At 34.5% G+C, this 9,494-nt stretch overlaps 1 protein-coding gene across 1 annotated transcript; it reads right to left on the bottom strand.

Annotated features, from left to right (window-relative positions):
- Positions 1–65: 65 nt before the first annotated feature.
- On the bottom strand, positions 66–8,209 carry LOC105624553 (cilia- and flagella-associated protein 61-like). Its single transcript, XM_012205914.1, has 19 exons — positions 8,004–8,209; positions 6,736–6,870; positions 6,467–6,627; positions 6,126–6,258; positions 5,582–6,014; positions 4,473–4,729; positions 4,176–4,392; positions 3,422–3,696; positions 3,054–3,254; positions 2,515–2,630; positions 2,299–2,453; positions 1,988–2,198; positions 1,552–1,721; positions 1,197–1,409; positions 950–1,054; positions 744–821; positions 506–622; positions 381–437; positions 66–254 (listed from the first exon to the last, which is right to left on the bottom strand). The coding sequence occupies exons 1-19, from the start codon at positions 8,207–8,209 to the stop codon at positions 66–68; spliced, it is 3,429 nt and encodes a 1,142-aa protein (XP_012061304.1).
- Between the last annotated feature and the right edge of the window lie 1,285 nt (positions 8,210–9,494).

The following is a 9,494-nucleotide window of genomic DNA, read 5'->3' as shown; positions in this document are numbered from 1 at the left end:
TAATTAATTATTATCTTACTCTCTCTCTTCTCTACGTCCCTTTATTACGAGAATTTGCAAAAAGTTTATTGATCAAAATATAACGGACTTTCTTCAATGTCCATATACATTTGGTGCTGTTTACGCAAAGTACAATACATAGGTAGTTCATTCTCATAAAATTCGAGAAAATTCATGAGATTATTCTCCAATTCTTGATGATAAGCCGAGCCAGCATATCTAGATTCGATGTAATTTCGATTCTTTTTGGATATCTGCGCAAAGAACTTTGAGTTTTTTTATTCACGTCGTTATCATTAATCAATGTTTGGTCCTTACTTTCGGAAGAATCATACATTTACAACAACGTTCTTCATAAACTCGTAGGTAAAATTACTCACCGTTTTCCACTTTGATTCGATTAACATGTCAATGCAATCATCGACTAAAGAAATGTCCTGTATATTGAGAAAATATGCTTATAGTCTCGACATATACGATATTGAAATGCAAGTGACCGTCTTACCGTTCGTGACAGCAAAGTAACTCGATTTTCAACGCGCAGACAATCGAATCTATCATGGAGAATCATCGCGGCCCAAGGTTCGCGAAAATACGCGTAGAAATCTGAGATTTCTGAATTCTGAGGAAAAATTATTTTAAAAAGAGACATTTACACGTGCAAATATTAAGTGATAAATCCTGAAATATGTATGACATCGCTTTTTAATATTTCAATACTGTATCATCAGTTAGGTGCTTACTTGAAAACGGAATTTCAATTCGTTTAACATGCTCTCGTGTTTTCCATATAAAACAATCATGTCCTGCGTTCGAAATGTCTGAAAAAACAATTGTCGTTGAGACGAAGTAACGTCTGTTCCGAATCACAAGACGAATATTGTGTGACACATAAAATTTTTCTAGAGCAATTGTTGAGTATTGTTTGTCTAATTAGTTTCAGAACTACCTTTCTGCTTACGCAGGTTATACTTTCCACAGTGTCATACATATTCAATCGAATGCGAAAATATCCAATTTCAGATTCGCAAGAACCGGTTACAAATACATTTCCCTACATGAAATAAAATCAACGTTAATGCAACGACTTATGTCTTATACAGATTGAAGGAGAAAGAAAGAGAGAAAATCAAAGAAACTCTTTTAATAACGTTATTTGCATTTCGATACAAAAACCGATTTGACTGTTAACTCACGTGGTTGTGATTGATCTTCGTCGTGTTATCCCAAATTGTTTTTCCGGGTTTACATACATGCAAGTAATGATAATCACCTGGTAAAATGCAAGCGATTACGATAGGTGCACGGAATGTCGATGGTGTCAAATGCATGATTTTCTCTTTCTTTTCTGATATTTGCTCGAAAACTTGCACGTCCGTTTCAATCACTTTCCATAAAATTTGAGCGAGCTTCCGGTAGGGAATGGAAAGAAATACAAGTGTATACAAATAAGTTTGATAATAAAAAAATAATTAGTTTAATTTGGAAAAGATGAGTTTGAAAAAGATATTATATGTCCCCTTAAAAAAAAAAAATCTCTTTTTTACTAACTCTCTCTCCAATTTCCATGCTATTGTAATATTTGTGCTGCCAGATGTCGGCATAAAATTTTCGGGAATATTTCGTCATGGTACCAGCGGCGAAAATAAACGGATCGTTGGTACGACATTCCAGGTTTATTACTAATGAACCATCGAAAATGAGACCAGCTCGACAAAATGCTGAAACGATATAAATTATGGCTGGTATTAATAGTTGATTCTTATATTTGAGATTGTTTCTTAAGTCTTAAGATGTCATAAGCCAATCAGAGGCTATATTAGCGTCTTAAGACATTACTTAAGACTTAATACGATATTAAAATAAGAACCGACTATGAATACCGATCTATGTGAGAAATTGAATTTTCGATATCCATTAAACGCAATTTTAAATGTAATTGAAAATGAATTAGAAATTAGTAAGATCATGTATTCTCGCCCTTTACTTAAATATGCGTTTAAATCGATCGTTTTCTCATAGAAATTGAAAAGAACGTCGCAAGTCAACTTTTTCTTTTCTTCCTCCTTTTCAATCGTAATACTCTTGATCATGAGCTTTGCATCATCGTTTTCCAGAGTTTTCCAATCGATCACGGTCCATTCGGAAAAAACTTGAACTCCACTTTGTAAAATGGCATTTGTCACCGCTTTGTTCACCTTAGATAGGTAAACACACAATATTACTGTAATATCTCTTTTATCGTAATAGTACGAATTATTTTATCGTAATATATACATAATCATATATACATCATACTTCATAATCGTGAAAGAAAGCTTGGTCGCGTGTTTTGCAAGACTTGAAAGAGTTCGGTTCAATCAACGTGATCCACGAAGGCTTTACTCCGAGCTTGATTAAACCACCAAGTGTACAGTAGCAATCGATATTACGTCCGTAAAAAAATATCGCTTCTGTAGAGTGTTAAATATTGAAACAATATAAAGTAACAATTTTACTAATCGCTGCACCTACTCCTTTCTTTAAAATCCTCTGTTAACCATTGAATCTTTCTGAAGCAAGTAGAAGCTTCCTTATCATTGTTTACGGTCAGACAATTCCATGGCGTTTGGTCTTGTATCTTGTTTTTTCTTGAAAAATAAACATAATGCAGTCCGTAATATAAATCACTCTGAACACTTCATTGCAAGAGAGTAGTGTACGTGTAACTCTCTTGCATCTCTCGGGCAATGAAGTGTTCAGAGTGATTTATATTACGGACTGCATTATATATACCTATTATACATATACTATAATATATTATAAATAATCTTTACTTTTGCTTTTTCATTTTTATTTTTTCCCATAATGTCGAGTTTTGATACTGTAAGCCACACGTTAAAACCAAATAATCGTACGCGAAATTTCCTTGATTCATCACAGTCACATATTTCTCCTTCCTAACGTAAGAAAATTCAAATCGATTGTCATCTCGTCAACATTGCTGGATTAATTCGAATTATTAAAATTGTTGATGGATAGTGTCGTATATCTATCAACATATGAAAGACTACCTGTTGATCGCTGCCATAGTTCCGTAGATGATGTTAAGCCAAGTCCGTGCGACTACATAGCGACGATATCCTGAGTGAAACTTTCCTCTGAATGGAAGCAAGTACTCGCAACAATCTGAACGACTCGATTCGTTATCAAATGGTATACCATGTGGCGATATTAACGTAAGATTTGTCAATTGTATATAACGCTGCGTTAATCTATTTAATATTGAGAATAATTAGAAGAAAAAAACGTATATATTATGGATATTTTCCTTGGATATTTTTGAAACGTTACATTATCATATAAAGAAATATATCATTTGGTAAACTTCGTATCATCAACACGCAACATACTGCAGGTGTTATAGTTGAAAACATTTTACCGTAAAGCCAGATACTCTGCGAAAGCAATTCCACAGTCCGATCCTCCAACGACAACGATCCTCGTATCGATAATTGTACGTGGCATCATGGCTAATCTCGGTGACGTCATAAATAGAGAAAATTCATCGTTCGCAATGTCATTTCTTTCACATTTTGTATTATTTTCCCAGCTATTGAAGTTTTCCTGAACAATCGGAAATTCATATTCAACTTGTCTACGGGGATCTACCGGAATCATATCGTTCAAACAGGATACCAAAGGATACATCCACGTCTACGAGTACACGACGATAGTTAGGCTCTAATAATTTTCCTATCAATTAAACAGTTTTAGCTTTCATTTGTAACATATAATTATATAATATATATATATATATATATATATAATATTATAGGTGCGTTCGGGAAGACGCTATTTGTGTCATTCTATCTCCATTGTTATCATACGTAAAACAAGAATAGAATGATATAAATAGGATTAATAGCGTCTTCCCGGACGCACCTTAAATCTTATAGGACCATATATGTGAGAAACACAATCTATAGAAATCAATATCTTAAATGATTTAGCTGGATCTTAAGTGCTTGCGTGATTCTGTGTGAATTTATATACTACGTACATAGTCCATTAAAATGCACGCCAAAATGATTTTTTATATAATATATAATTTTGTAGGATGAGATGAAAATTCGATGTTCGTATTTACTAGAAATACAACTATTGTTATTGTGTATACTATTGTTACAGCTTACCAATGCAGTCTCATCTTTGCGATGAAGCCGATAAAAGATTACCGTTAACTTGCTTAAACGTGTGAGCTCGCGCAAGAAGAAGCGATGGTAAGCGGAAAAAATTGGCATAAGAACAAAATGTAAGAGACATCCGTAATCATTTTGAGAAATACTCTGCACAGACACGTAATCCTCTATATGGTAATAATTCGTAATGAAATTTATCTGTCTCTCGGCGCTACAACATAAAGTAAAGAAAATTTGGATATTTGAATATCATTCATGATATAAGAAATACAAGGGAATATACGTAATAACCACAGTATAGCGAGCCCCAGCATTATATCGTTACTTTCAAAGACGAAACAATCACGCTGTACAGCCTGTAAAGGATCCATAGCAAAATCAAAATCAGCCAAAACTTGGTGTTTTGTTGATATAGTGAGCAAGAGTCTCTCTATAGCTTCACGATCTTGTATTTGGGCACGGCGACACATCAACTCTTCGCAAACAACCGCTCGGTGTAGAATGTACAGCGTCATAAAGAAATCTCTATTACATCTCAACGGTACGCGCTGCATTTTCATTTTTTATTTTTTTTGTTATTAATTGTAAGATTAAAAAGAGAAATGCTCCTAAAGTTCCTTTGTGTCTTATATGGGTTCCAAATTTAAATAGCTAAACTTCGGGAACGTGTATGTAGAAGAGATCGATAAACTAAGAAAAAAAAGTCCTTTAGAAATATCATTTTTACTTTGTTCTGGAAAAAATCGCAAAAACAGCAAAATATAGTTTTTATTTTTGTACTTATTTATTACTTATTTATTCACTTATTTATTCACACTTATTTATTCACTTTGTTTTGTGCTCAATGCAGATTGTTCAAAATATTGACCTCTTGCAACAATGCATCTTGTTCGTGTGTAGCCAAACAATGTAGGGAGCTTTCCAGCAGAGGCACAAAGCAATATGAGAGTCATTCTGTCTTTATTTCTTACTGATTATCGAACAAAAACAGGATGACTCTTTTATCGATTTGTGTCTCTTGCTAGAAAGTTCCCAAAATAACTCCGGCACTCTTCTATCTGAAAATCGGCGCGCATATTCTAGCTCGTATTGCCTCTAAAGCATATTGTCGCTCAAGTTGTATACAAAAACCATAATTCACTTTGTAACAACAATAATATTTCGAAAATTACATTTTATCAATTTTTGCGATTTTTTTCAAAGTGAAGCAAAAACGACTATATCTTTAAACTTCTTTTCTTAGTTGTCAATTCCCTAGACGCTCCTGAAATTTGACAATTTAAAATCGGGACACTCATTGAACAAGTCATTGAAATATCTCATTAAGTTAATTTACAATACTTCACCACAAAATGTTGAAGGAATTGATAGCACGGATGTGAGAAAGGAAGAAAAATCACGCAGTACTCTAAATGCGGGAAGCAATCGAAAGCAGCCTCCAAGAAATCGTGGGACCAGTGAGGCCTCATTTCATCGCGCATCGCAAACATCTCCAAAACGAAGGCATTTATTTCGTTATCCGACGTCGGGAAAACATGGGGAACGAATTGAGATTGCATCGTCTCATTATGTTCAACAGTACGATCATTTTCCCGCGATTTTTTTAAACCATTGTATGGCATTAATTCAAAATTCTTGTTAAGCAGATCGATATCGATCATAACATTGAGACACATAACACCCACTGCCGAGCCATTGCTATCCTCTCCGATGATCAATTGACGACAATTGCTCGGATGACGAATCATCTCACTAATATAATACTCTCCATAAAGCTTCTTTAGCATATCTTCACCGTTGATAATCGCAATTACGTCATCGTTATCCTCCTCTCTGTATATATATATATATATATATATCATCGAGTATATATGTGATACCGAGTTGTATAGATGTTTAGAAAGAAATTTCAGAAAGTATCAATTGCAAATGAAATCAACTCACACGACTCTCCGTATTTTCAACTTTGGACGTAATCGATGTCGATTAGTCAGATAGAGAAATTGCAGCGCGACGTTTGGCATGGCAGTTTTGGCCAAGACTTTAGTCATCTCTTGCTCGAACATGCTCAAATGCACTAGAGAGAAAACATAAGTCAAGATATGAGGCCTATGCTTTTTAGTTGAACTTCTTGCACGGTTCATCTTTTCTCTTTTTCTCTTCATGAGGAGAAAAGAAAGACGAACTGCAAGAACTTTAGCTAAACAGAACAGATCTAGTAACATCTTTCTTCCGATGTAAAAAGTTGAAGCAGAATCGATAGGTGATTTGATAAAAAAAAGCACCTGATTCAACTTGGGATGGAATTATGAGAACCACGTATTGACAATAGGTAGTGCTGTCGAACACTGCAGCCAATAACTCTCCAAGAAACTCATTCGAGTAGAGTTCATCCCATACGAGTAAGTGTATGAACATTGTGTTCCGTTCCGTGGCAGAGGGAATCCTTTTTGAAAGGTGCTAATCTCATAAACTCGCCTAACATATATAAGACATCGACTCGTATCGTAAAGTCATGTTAACTTTACTACGATTGATGCAAACAGAAGATTACCCGTAAATTGTTGTTAACCAGGTCAACCAATCGTCCGGCGATATGGACGGTATATTGGGGTAATTGCAGAGGCATATCCCCGAAATGACGTCATGTCTCTCGTTATGTTGAACCATTGAGAGACAGGAAGTCTCGCTGCAAATTTTATATAACGGTACATCAAGGTACACGCGCATAAGAGGAAGCGCACCGATTTACGATTTAATATAATATTGCTGACATTATATAATATTATATAATATTATATAATATTATATATTATATTAATATATATAGAGGAAAGCCTCCCCCCCTATTATGAGATAGGAGCTTAATATGAGATAGCGACGTTTCTATTAAATTAATAAACGCTATCTATTGATTCCACCATGAATTTATTGCTCTTGAATTAAAAACTATTTAGTAGAAAATTCATTATTAGATCATGCCTGTAATTATTGTAAAACAAGATCTTAGAATTTGGATGTCTTCAAGTTTCATTGAGATGAGTATTTAAGTCTTGTTTATTATTTAATAAAAAATAAATATTTGACAATAAATTGTTCAAGTAGTAGATAGAGTAAGGTACTAATAGAAAAATACGGGAGAGTAAGGTACTAATAAAAAATATGGGATATGTTGAATTGTTTAATTACAGAAGTTAGATTTGATGATCGTAAAACCATAAGGTGTGGAAATCGGAATAATATGAGATATCCAGAGTATTCCTAATATGAAATAATGCTCCTATGTTATAGTGAAAATCGTTGCTAAAATATAAATGTTATTGTACAATAATAAAAAAGACAACCGGAATGAACGTCGAGTGTTGTTTCATTTAACTACCTGAAAAAGAGTTCTGGATATAATGTATCGTATGCTCATTTCTCGCACACGCTGGCTGTGTTTGTTTATATTTTAGAAGCATTAAATAAATTTTTTAATTGCAATATTGACATACTTTGTGTTTTACTATTGATTTCTCGGGGCATCTCATATTAGGAGCACAATTTTTTTACTTTGCGATTTACTCACTTTTTACATTTCTTTAATTTTCAAAAAAAATGGAATTTGAATTAAATTGTATGTAACGTTATCTAAGGTTTATTAAATTCCCTTTAAAATGACCAATTATTTTTTAAAATTCTGCCTATAGACTTTTAGCATTTACCCAAAATGAACTTGGTGTCTCATAATAGGGACCTTTCCTCTATGTATATATAATGAGAACAAGTTCGCCAAATGCGAGTGCGCGTGTAAAGTAACTCCATGTATGTGGCTGCAAATACTAGAGTTGTTCCAATTTCACATTCCCGAAAATTTCGTGAGTCGTCGGACGTATCAGGAGCTCTAAACGCGATAAATCCGAATGTTGAACGCGACGCGCTCCCGAGATTTTGCTAGGATTTTTTAACTCTTCGGACTCGTCAAGGCAAATTGACATTTTGGAAGCTTGTTGGCTCATGACATGTGGACCTTGATGCGGACATGTCATATGCCGTTCGGCAATTTTCAATCGATCGCAAGTCGCAATCGATTATTCTCATCGAATAGTTTTCGATATACACTTTAAATTTAAATGATAATACCTGTTCATTTTTCATTCTAAAGCGTTTGCTCGTTATCGCGAACAGCTATGGACAGCGGCTGAGTTCAAACTCGGTTGATCGACGATTGCTCGGTTGATTGAAGCGAGCTGTTTACGGGAAAGGAAGTCAAGGAATCCATCGGAATTATCATCTCGGATGTCAACTTAACGTGGGAAAAGTCTGTCGGATACCGTGTACAATACCAACCGACTTGATACCCGCGCAAAAAGAAGGACATAATGTATGTGTGTTTGTATGCATGAAACTCAACGATCTAAACGGAGTTAGAGGCCAAGCTTCGCTTCCTCATCTCTTCTTAAATTGCCTCTCGCCTTTCGCCTTCTCTGCTTCTTTGGCTCTTGCATTAAGAGTAACAATCATAGACAGTCGCCGCGCAAGTGTCACGTCAAATGTATAATATATGTACAACTTCACAGCAAAGATGGGGAATCCATTCGATCATTCATCTATCATTCCAATGGGCTTTATTATTGACCAATATCTACAGTTATAGATTATCACAGATGCAACTGCGATAACGGAACGCGTGAATATGATGCACCGTATTGGCCAAACACGGACTCGAAGAAAAGAAAGAAAAATTGAAATGAGCACTTTACAATTGTAAATAGCGGTAGCTATTTACAGTGCGCATCGCGTACGTTTAATTACGTGTACAACGAACGTGCTACTCAAGTGAGGACATAATGCGACATTACGCGACGACATGCGGAAATTGATAATCGAACGATCGTCACGGTACATTGTCATGTCTTCAACATTCTTTTTTCCGAACTATTTGATTGAGTTGATACGATTTCAGACACCTTTCCTTTCTTTCATTCCTGTGCATGACTCGATCATGTCAGTCTAAACTTCCCAGTAAACAAGAATAGATGAATTGAAATGAATTGAAATGGATTCAGATTTTCAGAAATATTAATTCACGAATGTTAAAAATAAATGCTTTTCAATTTTGAATATAATTTTTCTTCATTTATAGGAATTGAATGAAGTATATCTCTATGCCTTTCAATTTAAAAATAATATTAATTTAAAAATAAATGCCTTTCAATTTAAAAATAATATTAGCTTTTTCTGTGCACACAAACACAATTGTGAATACTGTTCAATTCAAAATTTTGAATAGGGAATGCAGTTTTTCAATCCAATCATCTAATTGAATCTAAT

This window comes from Atta cephalotes, assembly GCF_000143395.1.
Source record: "Atta cephalotes unplaced genomic scaffold scaffold00081, whole genome shotgun sequence".
NCBI lineage: Eukaryota > Metazoa > Arthropoda > Insecta > Hymenoptera > Formicidae > Atta > Atta cephalotes.
Note: the sequence above shows the minus strand (reverse complement) of the source record. Positions and strands in the feature narration are given on the sequence as shown.

What these genes read in the sequence shown, in the direction of transcription:
- LOC105624553 (XM_012205914.1), bottom strand. Translation starts at nt 8,209, where the DNA reads ATGACATGTCCGCATCAAGGTCCACATGTCATGAGCCAACAAGCTTCC. An exon ending in TTGAAAATACGGAGAGTCGT is followed by an intron (nt 6,015 to 6,125) that starts GTGAGTTGATTT and finishes ATATATATACAG; the next exon opens with AGAGGAGGATAACGATGACG. An exon ending in TTACTTTGCTGTCACGAACG is followed by an intron (nt 438 to 505) that starts GTAAGACGGTCA and finishes CTCAATATACAG; the next exon opens with GACATTTCTTTAGTCGATGA.